Below are 16,427 nucleotides of genomic sequence, written 5' to 3'. Positions count from 1 at the left end.
AGAAGACTGGAATGTGATGGAAGAGTCTGAAGGTGGTAGAATGAATTATAATCACATTTTTCAATGTTTCCAATGTAAAAACAACTCCGTTAGTTAAAAAAAAAAAGTTCTCAGCAGAGAAAGCGTTTGGCTAGAGCCATTCTTCCTGGTGTGCAATGTTTTTATTTTATTTTATTTGCAGGGAGTTTTTATATCAGGGGTGGGAAAACTGCCTCTCCAAATGTTGTTGGAGTCCCACTCCCAGCATCCATGGCTATTGGCTCTACTGACTGGAACTGATGGATGCTGGAGGGCTAAAGGTTCCCACTCCCATCATATCTTGGAAAGCATTATAAAAATGGTGCCTGAAGTGGTGTGGTTGGTTTTATCACCTCATCTTCCCGCCTCCTCATTCTGCTGCATTTGCAACTGTGTCTCATGTTGCAAAAGAAGTTTACTATGTTGCATTCGGCAGGGGCAGGGATGGGAGAGAAATTTAGTTCAGTTTGCATTTCAAGGCAAGCCTACTTAATCCACACTTCCCAAAACAATTTGCAAACCAAAACAAAGGCATCCTTCTAAAGTTACACATCTTTGAATTTTGTAATATTCTCCAGTCAAGTGCTGTGTACATAGATGTATATACTAAGGTAAAGTATACATAAAAATGTTAGATTAGTGAAAATAGCATACAAAAAGCAATAAATAAGAGGAAATTGCTTGCTTGTATATACAGTGGTACCTCGGGTTAAGAACTTAATTCGTTCTGGAGGCCCGTTCTTAACCTGAAACTGTTCTTAACCTGAGGTACCACTTTAGCTAATGGGGCCTCCCCCTGCCGCCACCACGCAATTTCTGTTCTCATCCTGAAGCAAAGTTCTTAACCCGAGGTACTATTTCTGGGTTAGTGGAGTCTGTAACCTGAAGCGTCTGTAACCTTAGGTACCACTGTAAAGCTATTTTTCATACAAAAAATGAGTATGAGAAGAAATTTGCACTAAAATGTGGATAAATTTTCATGAGAACTTTAAAAAAAATTGAAAATTGATTTGACAATGTGGAAAACTGAACTTAAGACCATTTGTACATGTTTTTTAACCATGACTAGCAATGGCTCACTGTCCAGAGTTTCAGGCAGGACTCTTTCCCACCTCTACCTGAAGATGCCTGGGAATGAACTTGGGCCTTCTGCATGCCAGGCCAAAGCTCTACCCCTGAGTTACAACCATTCCCTCATATACTGTATGAAAGGGGAACTTTGGCCTTCCAGATGTTGCTAAACTACAACTCCTATCAGCTTCAGCAAGCATGGCCAAAAGGACCAAAGGACTAAAAGCTCACACCACCTGCTGTATGAGAAACACATGCACACACAAAAACCCTTAAGAGTGCAGAAGTCGTTCATTTATTTCATTTATTTTTATAGCCATATCCTTCTTTTTACTCCAAATGGAGTCCCCAAAACAGGTTGTAAACAGAACAAAACAATAGCATCAATTTAAAACCACAAGTAATTTGTTTAAAAACAAAACTATATAAAAGGCATTTTTAAACAAGGCTGCTTCCCTGAAGGTTAGGAGGGAAGGGCTGAATAAACCTCTTGAGGAAGATTCCAGACCTTAGGATCCACCACTGAGAAGACTTGTCCCCCATAACCAACAAGCACACCTCAGACAGCATTGAGGTGTGGTCCAGAGTCTCCTCATAAGAGCTTAATAGATAGACAGAGCCATGTAGGAGCAACGAGACCTTTAGGTATTCCAGAGGCAAATCATTTCGCTTTGCAATGGCTCCTTCTGTGTTTCTGAGCGGAATTCAAAGTACCACTTGTTGTCTTTAAACTTTAAAGACAACCAGTAGCACTTTGATTTGGGCTGAGAAACGCACCAGGACACAAAGCAGATTAAATAGCAATGGAGTCAAATGCTCTAAATAACAGCACACGCACCACATATCAACAGTCTGGCAGCGGCATTCTAAACCAGCTATAGTTTTCAGATCTTCAAAGGCAGCTCCACCTAGAGCATATTGTAACAGAACAACACAGTTGTTATGTGGTAGTTTGGATCCAGGCCATTATCTTCATGGGGTTTTTTTCTGCTGTGAAATCTGCCATTGAGGTATGAAAGTAGGAGAACACTGCCACCTATTGAAAAAATTGATAGCGATCTGGTTACAGTATTGAGGTATCTACATCTTTCCAAAAACAACTCCAACCCACTCCTAAGCCCAAGGGACTTTCAAATAGTTACACCGATCCTTGCTTATGTAACATATGTTATTTGACGTTCTAACCAATTGTTGAATGTTCCTAGGTGTAAAGCAGGTGTCTAAGATTCAATAAGTCCTTGTTGTAAAATCCCACCACTACCAGGAACTCATTTAGTGTCTTTAGGCAAGGTGTGCTCTCTTTGCTTATGCCCTGACCCTCTTCATATGCAAGACAGGAATAATAATATTGACCTACCTCTTTGGTTTGTTGCAAGGTTTAGAAACAGGATAATATATGTGGAGTGCCTGCTTAGAAACTCAAAAGCATTGTGCAAATGCAATTATCTGAGATTTCCAAATGGAGTCAAGAGCATGTCCAATGCACACACAAGCCCACAGGTGGGCATTTCTTAAATGAAAGAGATATTTTCAGACACATGCATACACATGCATGTGCTATGAATTCAGTTCAGAATTATAAGACTCAGAGCTAATTTTGACAGATTAATTTGACAAGCATTGGGAAGTGGCAGTCAAATATTGGGAGGTCTGTTAAATCCACTCTGCAAAAACTATAGCTATAGATAGATTTTGTTGATGTTTAGTCGTGTCCGACTCTTTGTGACCCCATGGACCAGAGCACGCCAGGCATTCCTGTCTTCCACTGCCTCCTGCAATTTGGTCAAACTTATGTTCGTTCTTTCAGAATGGATAGGTTTGGTCTTCTTGCAGTCCATGGTACTTTCAAGAGTCTCCTACAGCATCATAATTCAAAAGCATCAATTATTCGGTGATCAGCCTTCTTTATGGATACACGCAGACAAATGCCACACTGGCAGTTTAGCAAGGAATTGCCTTTTTTCCACTCCCCTTTTATGGAGAAACCAGATACTATTACTCCCAGATGCTTGCACTCTGAAGTTTCTATTTCCCCCACCAAATGTGATTTGTGGGGACTTTCCCTTCTGAATCTGATACTGCATTGTTTTACTTTGAACTGGTGTTCCATTTAAATAAAGTTTTTAATTATGATTATATTTTTACCAATTTCTTCTCATCATTTTTTTACTTTTCATTTTTATATAGTGAAATACTAATCTTTTGCTTCAGAAAGAATTCAGAAAGAAAGAAAAATCTGTATTTAAAGTGCACTCCATGGAAACAGTAACTGATATTAATAGGCAATGAAGGTGACTGTTCCAGATGCAATTAACAGGCTATTCATCAGTAACCTAAAAGCCACATGGAACAGGAAGCAATAAAAGGGATAGGGAGCTTTTAATCAACATTGAAAAGAACCTTAACTGAAGAGGACAGACTTCTGAGTAAGCATTATAGAAGGATCTTAGCCATGGAGAAGGATCGCTTGATACGTATGGAACCATTACTTCAATGCCATCTCCAACTGATTGCAGGAAGCAATACCTCAGCAGTGCTAAAGAGATATACAGTGGTACCTCGGGTTCAGAACTTAATTCATTCTGGAGGTCTGTTCTTAACCTGAAACTGTTCTTAACCTGAAGCACCACTTTAGCTAATGGGGCCTCCCACTGCTGCTGCCGCTGCGCCGCCGCTGCATGATTTCTGTTCTCATCCTGAAGCAAAGTTCTTAACCCAAGGTAATATTTCTGGGTTAGCAGAGTCTGTAACCTGAAGCGTCTGTAACCTGAAGCATCTGTAACCTGAGGTACCACTGTATTATGCATGGATGGAACTGTGGTTTTAAAATAACTACTTAATGCTCATTTTCCCCCAAGGTGTATTGAACAGGTACATCATAAGTCTAATAAACTAAACACCTTTGTGAATCATATTCACCTGAATCATAACCAGACTTATACTGTTTAGAAAAGTACACTTACTTTCATCACCCAAAAGAAGGAAAGCAGTCACCAGAACAAGAATGTCTAAGCAGATGATAATAACCTGTCACCATTGTTCAATCAGCCCATGTTTGCATTGGTTTAGCTAATTGATATTGCCAGAAGTTGCTTCCAGGCAGGACTGTAAAAACAAAAGCTGCTCAGGAAGCCAAATCTTTATGTGTGCAGAATTCCTTTCTACAGGCACTTTGCAGTCCCTGCACATTACTCTACCCACCAGTCTGTCTTAGTGAGAGCCAGAACATTTCACTTTTCCAATTAGTAATTTTCATCATGTTCATTCTACTGAGCATAACACCACTTTGGAACCACGTTTCTTTTTATTCCCTGGTAGAAAATCCCCTCTCCCTCTGCTTTATAGATTTTCTCTCATATATGACAGCCAGTGCCATATATTTGTTGAAATGCCCTTTTCAGTTTGAGAAGATAAAAGGAGCTAGCTAGCAATTTCAGCAGAATATTGTTAAATATCAGCGAGTTCCTCCAAAAAGTGGCAATGAATGCCATGTTGCAGTCCGGATATTACATTTGGCATAATATTTTCCATACTGCCAAAAAAAAAAAAAAAGATATTGGAAATGTTCCATTGTATATTGCACTTAAAACACACTTAAAATGTTGTTTTTGCATATATAACTGAGTCCCTTGTCTACACACATTAGGGAGATGCACATATGCAGGAGGAAGAGTGGTCAGATCATTAGTTCAGTCACTGTGTACAAGGCAGATTACATATATATTATACTTGTACCAGAGGGAATTAGCAATCACAGTGTCAAGGAAGGTATATTACAAAAATGGAAGATTGATTGCTATGCAGTTTGTCAAAGAAACTGGCAGTATTTAAATTTGACCTTTGGATAGCGCTAAGAAGACCCTAATGCCAATTACAGAGAGGAGAAGGCAATTACCACGAAACTGGCATGCACAGAGCTGTATTAGGTTAAAGAGGGAAGTTCAATGCAAATACTCCTATCTGTGGGCTTGGGGTACTGGGTTCTGAGACCAGAAAGGGGAACCATCTGTAAGACTTGGGTATTTGCATCCTGGTCAGGTGAAGTGATATGTCCTAGACAAAGTGACATACGCTGCTTTGCGTATAAGGAATGTAGGCACATTTGTTTGGGCGCAGACAAGCAATTGCCTTGCTTTGGTGTCCATCCTGCGTCTATAAAGGCTGGGAAGCCTAGCAGGCCGCTTTGCTGCTAAGTCTACATCTTCTTTTAATAAAGCAGTAGAATTGGCCATTCTGATGTTTTTGACATCCTTCTTTGGTATCCCTGTACCCAACCCCTCCCCCGAGCCCTGCTTTGGGCCTGCAGTTCAGAACAGAGAGCAAGTGAAGTGAAAATTAATACCTTGACTGTTCCAAGATGGGAAAAGTGGAGAAGCTCTTCTTCAGAGCGTAGCAGTAAATCAGTAAGCTGTCTTTGTGTTAGGACACTGGGGGTTTCGCCATTCCTCACAAATCCTTGGCGATCAGACACTCTGGCTCTTAAAGATAGCTCTTGCTGTCAACAAACAACCACAGAAAAGGCAATGGTAGGAGGCAAAGGATAGAATGAGCCCTCATAGGTTTCCTTGAGCCCAACATTGCATGAAACTGATCTTGCAATGAATTAATATTTGTTGCTCTTGAGCCTCGACAGAAGCCCTGAGTATAAAAATAACAGATGGAAAGGAAGGTAGAAGACACTGAGGACAGAGGTAACGAAAGGGAGCCAAAATGACTAGAACCGGAGCAATCTAAGCTAGGAAAGATACCATGAAAACTAATGTTTTGAAGTTTGATTCTAAGCCACGTAAGAATAGTTTAGCACATACAGTGGTACCTCAGGTTAAGTACTTAATTCGTTCCGGAGGTCCGTACTTAACCTGAAACTGTTCTTAACCTGAAGCTAATGGGGCCTCCTGCTGTTGCTGCTGCGCCGCTGGAGCACGATTTCTGTTCTCATCCTGAAGCAAAGTTCTTAACCCGAGGTAAAATTTCTGGTTTAGCGAAGTCTGTAACCTGAAGCATATGTAACCTGAAGCGTATGTAACCCAAGGTACCACTGTACTTGAAAGCAAGTTGCACTGAAGCATTGAGACTTGCTTCCATGCCAACATGTTTAGTATCTAATGGATAATTTTATTTCATGCATGTGCATTTTAATCTGTTTTAATTTTGATATGGCAACTTTCCCTTTCAGTTAATGAACATATCACCATTATTTTCCTGCCTGAAATGTCACGTGCCTTCAGAAGGCATCTCTCCACATTCCTATCCTAAATACCAGCCAGACTGCCCTATATGTGCCTGCAATACTGCTAGTTCCTTCATGGTTTCCTCCTACTCCCCTATTTTCCTGTGAAATTGACAAAGTCAGGGGGAAACGATATCAGATTCACTTGTGCCTCTAGTTTCTTGGTTGATAAAAGTATTCCTGTGTGCAACTAGACTGGTGTGCTGTGCATACATAATTTTTGAAGTAGGAAAAAAACTGCCTGCTCTGCTGAGTAGTAACAGTAACAGCAGCAGAGAAGTGAGATGGACATGTGATGCTCTCATAGCCTCCATGAAAGTGCTAAGGTTTCCGCCTCAACATTGTTAGTTTCACAAGAGAGGGAAGAAGGGACACGGTAAAGGGAAATCTGCCTCTATAAAACTCACTTCCATGGAGAGGAAAACATTCCCAAATACATACACTTTAGTTCAATACAAGAAAAATGGTGGGTGGATTATAAATTGAGATTCAGATACATAACATGTTCGCAAGTGGCATAATAATGCAAGAAGCATGAAATGCAGCTATAAATGCCTTCCTGCACAGTCACTAATCACTTTAAAAATCAAATATTGTACAAGTACATTTAAAATTGCCTTTCTATCTTTCACACATGAACACCAACATAAGGAAAAAGCAGCACCTCTACAACAGGGGTGGGTCACCTTTTCCAGATTCTGACCTCTCCCACCACCACCCCTCAGGCCATTTTGGCAGGTGCACAGGGCCCACATAGCAACCAGCTGATGCCATTGAGTGAGGTGACAACTTCAAAAGGGCTTCCTGTCAGCAAAGTTGTATGTAGAGAAAAACTCTGTGTGCAGACACAGTTTGAGTCCAAACTTCAGTTTGGTCCTGCATGAGCTTCATTGGGCATGGCAGAACAGGATTGGCAGCAGTCGAAGTGCACACAGGAGTTGGTGGCTGCTGCTGCTTTTCACTGAATTCCCCTCTGCCCATATTTTCCAATTGCAAAAAAGTGAAAACGTGTCCTTGATAATTCAGCACAGGGTTACCATGTCCTGGATTTCATTTATTGATAATAAATACTTGATAGCAAACAATTGCAAAAAAAAAAAAAAAAAGTGAAAACATGTCCTTGATAATTCAGCATAGCGATACCATGTCCTGGATTTCATTTATTGATAATAAATCACTTTTGATTTAGCACCTGTTTCTGGTCAAGTGAATTAGACACTTTGTTAATGAGAAGCTGGCTCTTTCATTGCTTTCCCTTTACGAGAATGCAAATAGGAGCTGCTGCTGTTGTCCTTGTTATGGTAACACGTTTCTATGCTTCCTTCATGGCCAGCGATTCAGTTCCAAAAAGGAGCAAGCAGCTGTGAATCAGATGCTCTTCAGGCATCTGTGTCCTTTCCCAGAGAAAATTTTGGGGATGCAGCTTTTAATATTACTCTGGGGGAAAATGCCACACAAAGTATAACAATTCAGCTGCTGATCGGAATGCGATGCTGTGGTTATGCCACATCCGGTGTTGCACTGACACTCGAGTCACCTAAAGCAGGGAATGAGAACCCGTGTCCCTCCAGGCGCTGCTGGGATCCCCTCAGCCCAGGCCAGCATGCCCAACGGTCAGAGGCGCATCCTGGAGGGCGGCCAAGCTTCCTCCCGCGACGAGACTGCATTCCCCCTCACAGACTAGGGCGCAGTCAGCGGGACATGCGCAACTGCGCCTCAGCGGAGCACAAGCGGGGAAGAGCCGCGAGGGGAAGAGGGCGGGCGTGTCAGTGTCGGCCGTCGGGTCCCGCCCCCAGAAGCAGCCCGGGCTCCCGCGCCTGCCTCTTCCTCCCGCCGGGCCTCGGCGCTGCCATTCTCTTTCCGCCCTTCGCCGGGGGCCAGCGAGACGTGCCATGGAGCCGCCGCGCGCAGAATGCCAGGGGGCGGCGGGGAGCGCGAGGCGCCCGCGACGGTTGGCGACGCGGCCGTTGGCCGTTGGCGTGCTGCTGGTGCTGGCGGCGGTCATGACCGAGGAGGCGGCCACCGCCGAGGCTGCGCAGGGCTCGGGCGACGAGAAGTGCCACTACTATGCGGGGGGCCAGGTGTACCCGGGCGAGGCCTCGCGGGTGCCCGTCCGAGACCACTCGCTGCACCTCAGCAAGGCCAAGAGTAGGTGCCGGAGAGGCCCGGCGAGGCGAGGGAGGGAAGGAGCGAGCGGGAAGGCGGGAGGGAGAGAGACAAGAGGCGGCTGCCTCGTCGCCTCATCCTTGGCGCTAAGGGAGAAGCCGGGGCGGCGGCCAGGAGGAGCCCCTCAGCCCAGCCTTTCCCCCTCCCTGCTCCCTCTGCTTTTTTTACTATTCGTTATTGTTCATCTCGACGTTGGCATTGTGCAAAGCAAAGCAAAACCCCACACACCCACAGCCCCCGCTCCAGTTTTGTTCCCTTGCGGGGAAGAAAATTTACGGGGGTGGGGGAAACGCGGGCGCTGCTGAGACGCGCAGGACGTGCCGTGTTAGTTAGAGACGCTGCTGGGAAATTGGGGGGGGGGCGGGAAATGATGTCGCTGCCGCAACGTGGCTTCTTGTCGTTGTTGATCTCTTGCAGCAGAAGAGAGAGAGAGGCCTTCAAAGAAGAAAAGTGATTATTCCGCAATAGGCAAAACAGAATCAAGTGGCCACAGGCCTCATCCGTGTTTCTTCTTAAGCTCCCCTTCCAAAAAGGAACAGCAGGTTAAATCCAAAAAAAGTGCTCTCTGCCTGCAAATTGGGTGGAGTTTTGAAGGCTTCCCCCCCACCCAGCGCAAATGGTAGCGTGAGAATGGGTTAAATTTAAAAGAAGCACCTCCCTCTTGTTTCAAATATTTACTTTCCTTGTCGGTGCACAGTTGATTAGAGGTTGTTTTATTTTGTAAGGACACGTCAGACAAAGGCTATTGCTTTGAAAGTGCAGAGAGGTTTTTAAAAGAAGAAGTTTAAGGCTGCAATCCTACACCTACTTACTTAGGAGTTAGCCCCATTGAACACAGTACTTCAGTGAGTAGCCATGTGTTTTACAGCATTCTGAAATGATAAGAGTGGCATTCTGTACTACAGTACAATCAATATGCTGTTTTTCAAAAAAAGTTTCACCTAAGTACCTCTTGGTAAGAAAACTGCAAGACTGAATAATCTGGCAGATTTCTTGTTTGTTATTTAGACAATTTGCAAAGAAGACAAACTTTGTATCCAATAGTGACTTAGTTCCAAGAGTGGCTTGTCTATTTTTGTAAATAGTCATCATAAACTGATCTAGTAAGAAGGTGCTTTGCGTATATGTCTTTAGGTTGCAATCCTAATTCATATACATACTGTACTTACATTTAATTCAGTAGGGCTTACGTCTGAGTAGATACAGAGAGAGTTTTGTTAATCAATGGACAGTGATTCTTTAGTTTTCATACTTGGGCTGCAGTTGGGCCCATTTTTTATATAGCTCAATTATGTTTTTCATCAAGTATCTTCAGTGTCACCAAGCACTGATTACTATGATTTAGACTGCTACCTTTCACAGTGCCATTGAAGATACTGTCAGATGCAATATATTTTGAATATCAGCTGTTGGGAATCAGAACAGGGAGGGTGCTTAGTCACTCTGGTCCCATTTGCAGACTTCCCATATGTGTCTGTCTGGCTGCCACTAGAATAGGATGCTGAAGTAGCATCCTTTGGCCTGAATCCAGCTGGTTTCTTCTGATGATATCGTACTCTAACCTTGTGAAGTATGAGTTAACAAAAGTTTTGTAGAACCTCAAATCCCAATCTTCAGCACTGCACCTATCCCTTTAGCTGCCATTTCTTAGTGCACACCTTAGTACCAACATATTCCATTCACCCATCCTATGAATTTCCAAATTTGTGCTGACATAGTTCCAAACATTTGTGTTGCACACATCACCGGCAAATAAATAAATAAATAAAAATGTGTGCTATGGCATTAGTGTATGTTTGTTGGTACACCAGTTCTCAATAACTTACTGTAAGTCATAAGAACCACAACTGAAATAATTTTTCCAATATTTGAGTTCTTCCAGCATTGCTTCTTTAAAATGAACATTATATATTTTAATCTATTCAAAGAGAAATATTGCACTTATATCCCAGCACAATCAGGCAAAATGAATTAAAGTACAATGTATCCTTCATTTTTAGTTTCCGAACCAGCACCCTATTGGGAAGGAACAGCAGTCATCAATGGAGAGTTTAAAGAGCTGAAATTAACGGATTTCGAAGGAAAATACCTTGTTTTCTTCTTTTATCCACTTGACTTGTAAGCAAAACACATGATATATATGTATATTTTCACAATATAATGCTTGCTGATCATAGTAGTCTTTTCATTTTTAGGCCAAAAAAATTGCTTATTTAACAGGAATAAAGAATTAGAAAATATAAAATTATGAAAGTGGCTATGGAAATCCCACTAATTATAATCCTAAGTGTTTTCTCGGTTTACTGGGGTAATATGTGTGAAATTCACAATGATCCATGGGTGGGGGCAGGGGGGCAGCTGCCCCCCATCAAGTAAATAAAAAAAAATTACCTAACTAAGTGACCAATTGCATCGCAGATAACTCGGTTCTGCCCCACCCCCCCAACATAATTCCTGCCTCCTCCTCCCCCTCAAATAAATCCTGGCTACTCCCATGCGATGGTCATCAATCCTTCTAATTCTGAACTTGTGTGGTCTGATTTTTTTGGAGTAGGACAACAGGACAGGGCCTCCTAGAGATATGGTAGTAGTCTCTATGTAAGCTGTTAGTTTGTAAAAGGAATAACAGCCCAGCAAGGACTCAGGGCCCTTACTCTCCAGAAATGACCCACTATACATAGCAGAGCCCTGTAGCACTATGTAGCAAGCAAAAGCAAGCTCACCCAGTGGTGTGGAGCAGCAGTGTCACTTTGCTGGCCACAGGGCTACTGCTATTTACCAAGAGCAGTGAAATGGTGGGGAGGTTGATGTGGTACAGGAACACTGGTAGGAGTGCTGGATGGCTGCACCAGTGTGCCCCATCACACCAATCTTCCTGCTACTTCGTCCCTCCTCCTGGTAATTGGCATCCATCCCACTACCATATAGTTGATTGATTTTTGAAGTGAAGGACAAATAATAATGTTGAACTTGACTGCTGCTTTCAGACTGGAAATAGAATTTTCTGTCTAGTAGTTCACTCAAAATATTTGCTGTAGCACCATATAAGTATTTAGGATGTCATATATCAACAGCTATGTGAACACATCACAGAGTATGTTGTTATTCTGGCACTGCAAAATGGTTGAACAGAATACACTGCCAAAAATGTTTAGAATAGGATGCTAGAGTTTTAGAAGTTGTAATAGAGCAAAACTTGTTTTCCTACATGCATCCTTGAATCAGTGACCAATGAAGGCTATAAATGGGCTGGCATAAATAAAAGAAAATAATAAATAAATAGCTGGAAAATTGAGTGCTTTGCAGAAAGCAGTTCATTTCTATTTTAGTGATTGGTTATAAGTAGGGATCTGTTCTTTTTAGAAATTTACGTTTTGGTCTCTCTTTAAATTTAGCACATTTGTATGTCCAACGGAGATCATTGCCTTTAGTGACAGAATTGAAGAATTCAGAGCAATAGGTGCTGAAGTGGTTGCTTGCTCAGTAGACTCGCAGTTCACTCATTTAGCATGGTAAGTCCTTTTTCCCTTTCATTTACACAACTTACTGGTAGCTGTTACATTTTCTGTACAAAGTAGAAATCTTGATTGGAAACTTGGGACTGTTAAGTAACTGCAGCCATCCCATGAGTATAGCTGCCCGGTTACAGGCCTGTCAATGGCAGGAAGCATGTGTTGTCAGGAAACTTCCATTTCTGGAGAAGTGTACACAGGAGAGGGTGAGGGAGATGCAAAGACTAGATCAGGTCCATTAAATTCACCACCTATCATGTAGAGTAGATACTGTGAATGATACTAAGTTGACAGTGCAGGTATGGAATAGTTCTCACTGAAGTATTTGGTGATCTTCATTGCTATAGGATTAATACAGCTCGGAAGCAAGGAGGATTGGGACCAATAAAGATACCACTTCTTTCAGATTTGACACACCAGATCTCAAAAGATTATGGAGTTTACCTAGAGGATCAAGGACATGCTCTTAGGTATAATGTTAACTATTCCATTTCCTTCTCTGTCTGCTACTCAAATAGTTATAGATTATTGTCATATTTTTCCTACATGATGCTGTATCAAAATTCTGTTACATTCAACAAAAATCTGTGTTTAAAAAAATTGCAAGATCAGAATTGCTAATTTTACAACAGCAGTCTATTGCAGAGAAAAACTTGACTAGAACAAGAGCACAGTTCTTAAAATCTCGGTTAGCAATTACAGTGGTGCCCCGCAAGACGAATGCCTCGCAAGACGGAAAACCCGCTAGACGAAAGGGTTTTCCGTTTTGGAGGCGCTTCGCAAAACAAATTTCCCTATGGGCTTCCTTCGCAAGACGAAAGCCCATAGGGAAATCTCCGGGACAGCGGGGAAGCGCAGCGCGTCTTCCCCACTGTCCTCAAACCTCCTCCGAAGGCTGGTGGTGGGGCGGAGAGACTTCCTCCCGCCGCCAGCCTTCGGAAGGCTGCTCCGAAGGCTGGCGGCGGGAGGAGGTCTCTCCGCCTCACCACCAGCCTTCGGAAGGCTGCTCCGAAGGCTGGCGGCGGGAGGAGGTCTCTCCGCCCCACCACCAGCCTTCGGAAGGCTGCTCCGAAGGCTGGCAGTGGGGCGGAGAGACCTTCTCCCCGCGCCAGCCTTTGGATGGCTGTCCTGAAGACTTGCGGTGGGAGGAGGGTTTTCTTCCCACCGCCAACATTCAGAATGTTGTTCTGAATGTTGGCGGTGGGAAGGAAAGCCCTCCTCCCACCGCAAGCCCCGGGAACAGAGGAGAAGCGCTGCGCGCCTTCCCCTCTGTTCCCATACCTGTCCTGAAGGCTTGCGGTGGGGAGAAAAGCCCTTCTCCGCACCGCCAGCCTGGCAAGCGGTCTCCATAGGAACGCATTAATTGATTTTCAATGCATTCCTATGGGAAACCGTGCTTCGCAAGACGAAAAACTCGCAAGAAGAAAAAACTTGCGGAACAAATTAATTTCGTCTTGCGAGGCACCACTGTAGTTATTTCAGTGGATCTATGACGTGCATAGTTAGATCCCATAGTGAAATAAAATGTATTGCTTTCGGTGAAGAGTTGATACAGGTGTTTTGCAGACAGGTGTAATATATATATGCACAGAATGAGGTTATTGATATTTGTCTTGCCAATTTCTCTTATATTTATGTTTCCACAGAGGCCTGTTCATTATTGATGGCAAGAAAAATCTTCGACAAATCACAATGAATGATCTTCCTGTTGGCAGATCTGTAGATGAGACTCTTCGTCTAGTACAAGCATTCCAGTATACTGACGAACATGGAGAAGGTATTTCCTGCAGGGTTAAACATTCAGTTGCCTACACAGAAAGAAAGATTTCATCTAGATAGCAAGTAAGAAAGCTGAGACTGTTAGATATTTTGACAAATTACTGTTGGTCTTAACATTTCTAGCAGCCTTCAATACTATGATGCCTGGTTCCTGGTATTAGTTGTAAAACTAATTGAAAAGTTCTCAGTCTATGATTAAATCCTACTTCATTCAGCTACCTCATCATATATAGATTTGCAGTTGCAGAAAATGAATTATTTCTTTCATGTTCCACAGAATAAAAGGAATAGGAAGGCAGGGTTATTTTTAACCATGAGCTTAATGTCTCCTTTCCTTGTCTTCTTAGTTTGCCCTGCTGGTTGGAGACCAGGCAGTGAAACAGTAAGTTGGTGTTTATAAATATAATTGGAACATAGTTTTTCCTTGAATGCTCCATTTAAAATTTTTTATCTTATGTCATGTGGGGAATGTTATCAGCAGGCCAAAAGCAATGCATGGGCAATTTGAATGCCATTTGAAACTTTGCCTTTTACTTCTTCATCTTATCTCTATCAGCTTTTCCAGCATGCTTTTCTTGCTAAGATTTTACACAGTGAAGGAAAAATCAAGACGAATTATTTCCTTAAGGTGCTTGCATGTTAGATAACTGCTACATGAATAGCATTATAGTTGTGCAAAAACCTGCTCCAGAACTCTATAGCATTTCAGTAAGATACAAAAAATCACAAGTACTAGTTATTTTGCACTCTTAACTTATAACAGTATGTTCGTTGGTCAATAGATTTCCCAGTCTCTGAATACATCCACTTAGGCTACAGTCTTATGCACATTTAACTTGGAATAAGTCCCCTTAAATTCAATTGGAGTTAATTTTGAGTATGTATGCACAGGGCTGCAGTCTTTATAAACATTTTGTATAAGTATTTGCCATTTATTTCTACATTATAGACTTTCAGAATAAAGAAACATCAAAGTTGAGGATATTAATCTGAGTTTTTTGGCCAGTGACTTGACAAGTGCAGCAATGGAATAACATGTGGTTTATCACAAGTGCAATTGTAGACAGGTCACAAAAGAACACTGCATGCGTTCTCAAGACAGTTCTACATCCCTACAGTACTTTGTTTTATCCTGACATGTTACTGAAGGACACCGATGATTCCGATCTTCCCCCTTATGATTTTGGGTACAATCCGAAGAGCATTAGGTGCACCTTGGTACCAGAAAAATCCATGGTGCTTATCAGTGCAATCCTATGTTCACATTATGATTGGGGTGTATGTGTCACCATATCCAGTGTGTGAGGGGAAGAACACAGTCAAAAAATAGAAAATACAAAATCCATACAAGCAAGAAGCATTATCAAAGATCATGGACACATTCCAGACAAGCAAAAACACTTGTTAGAGAGCAGGGCCAGTGAGGGGAGAGGGAAAGATAAGATGCATGGAGGGCCAGGGCTACCCACCCTTGGTTTACCATATCTGAACTGGTGTAACTGTAGTTCTTACCAGGAAATGTGTGTGTTGAGCAGCAGCAGGAGAGGTAGGGCACATGAGTCGGTAGGATACTCTGTATCATCAAACTATTGTGACATGAAAACAGGAATACACTAATAGCTGTAGCCATGCCTTCTGCATGTGTTTAGATCAAACCTGAAGATGCTATGAGAATGTGGTGGCCAAGAGAAGATTTGTAAGTACCGTTGGGTATTTGAGTACCTGTGTTATCTTGGGGAACTCATTGGAGGATGGATGGGTCTAATATACATCCAATCATCAGCACAGGACTTAGTTCACTTTATACAGCAGATATATAACAAACATTAGACTATTTTGGTTTTGATTGCGACTTTTTTCTCCTTATCCAGATAATTCCAGATCCTGCAGGAAAACTGAAGTATTTTGGTAAAGTGAACTGACTGCTTTCTTCTACAATTCACAGCTAAGAATCTGCCAATAAAAGTTCCACTAATTTTGATAATTGCTTGTGTGTTGCTTCTTGGTAGAATTGTACCAGTGTTTCGTTCAGTGTGTATAAGGCTTCTTGTTCTACTAAAGTAGAATAATAGCAGTGAAGCAGTGCTAAAATATTACCATGCAAAATTACTTTCACTGTAGGAAGTCTCATGCTGCTAGACACACTAATAACTATTTCTAACCCAACTATATGCATGTTTATTCTGAAGTAAGCATTGTGTTCCATAGAATTTAGTAAGTGTGCAAATTAATCTCACACACCGAAACCAAGGGGACACACACACACACACCACCTGATTGATCAACCCTGCTTTCTACAGGGAAAGCAGCTGCCTCCCTGCCTGACATCACAGGAAGGTAGGTAGGTATGGTTTATGGAAAACAGCCTTGCAGGGCAAGCAGGAAGCCCACAGGCTGGAGGTTGCCCACTCCAATATATTGATTACATAATTCAGACTTCCCATATTCTATGATTACTATTTTGAAAACGCAGAGTCAAAACAAATGAGTGCAAGATGGGCATGAGAAGAAGGTAATCATTGTTCATTTGTGCTGCCATCTGCTTATATTCTTGCAAAGGGTATAGGACTAGATGGAACTTGTTTCCAAATTAAGCCTAAACTTCAATTATTGACTCGCAATCTATGCACACAATGTTTTTGAGAGACAGT

General features: G+C 42.3%; 1 protein-coding gene and 1 long non-coding RNA gene across 3 annotated transcripts; one reads left to right on the top strand and one right to left on the bottom strand.

The window, feature by feature from the left end:
• Positions 1–1,361: 1,361 nt before the first annotated feature.
• Positions 1,362–5,970, bottom strand: LOC144327522 (uncharacterized). Its single transcript, XR_013392623.1, has 2 exons — positions 5,432–5,970; positions 1,362–2,125 (listed from the first exon to the last, which is right to left on the bottom strand). It is a non-coding gene; the product is annotated as an uncharacterized LOC144327522 (long non-coding RNA).
• Positions 5,971–8,086: 2,116 nt separating this feature from the next.
• Positions 8,087–15,760, top strand: PRDX4 (peroxiredoxin 4). Of its 2 annotated transcripts, XM_028727495.2 has the most exons (8): positions 8,087–8,467; positions 10,486–10,603; positions 11,881–11,997; positions 12,345–12,467; positions 13,644–13,774; positions 14,124–14,158; positions 15,426–15,472; positions 15,648–15,760. In XM_028727495.2, the coding sequence occupies exons 1-8, from the start codon at positions 8,212–8,214 to the stop codon at positions 15,649–15,651; spliced, it is 831 nt and encodes a 276-aa protein (XP_028583328.1). In that variant the 5' UTR covers positions 8,087–8,211; the 3' UTR covers positions 15,652–15,760. The 2 variants fall into 2 exon arrangements, with proteins under 2 accessions (XP_028583328.1, XP_028583327.1); XM_028727494.2 differs by lacking the exon at positions 15,426–15,472 and having other exon boundaries at positions 8,088–8,467.
• The last annotated feature ends 667 nt before the right edge of the window (positions 15,761–16,427 follow it).

This window comes from Podarcis muralis, chromosome 4 (assembly GCF_964188315.1).
Source record: "Podarcis muralis chromosome 4, rPodMur119.hap1.1, whole genome shotgun sequence".
NCBI classification, from domain to species: domain Eukaryota; kingdom Metazoa; phylum Chordata; class Lepidosauria; order Squamata; family Lacertidae; genus Podarcis; species Podarcis muralis.
This window is presented reverse-complemented; position numbering and strand designations above follow the sequence as displayed.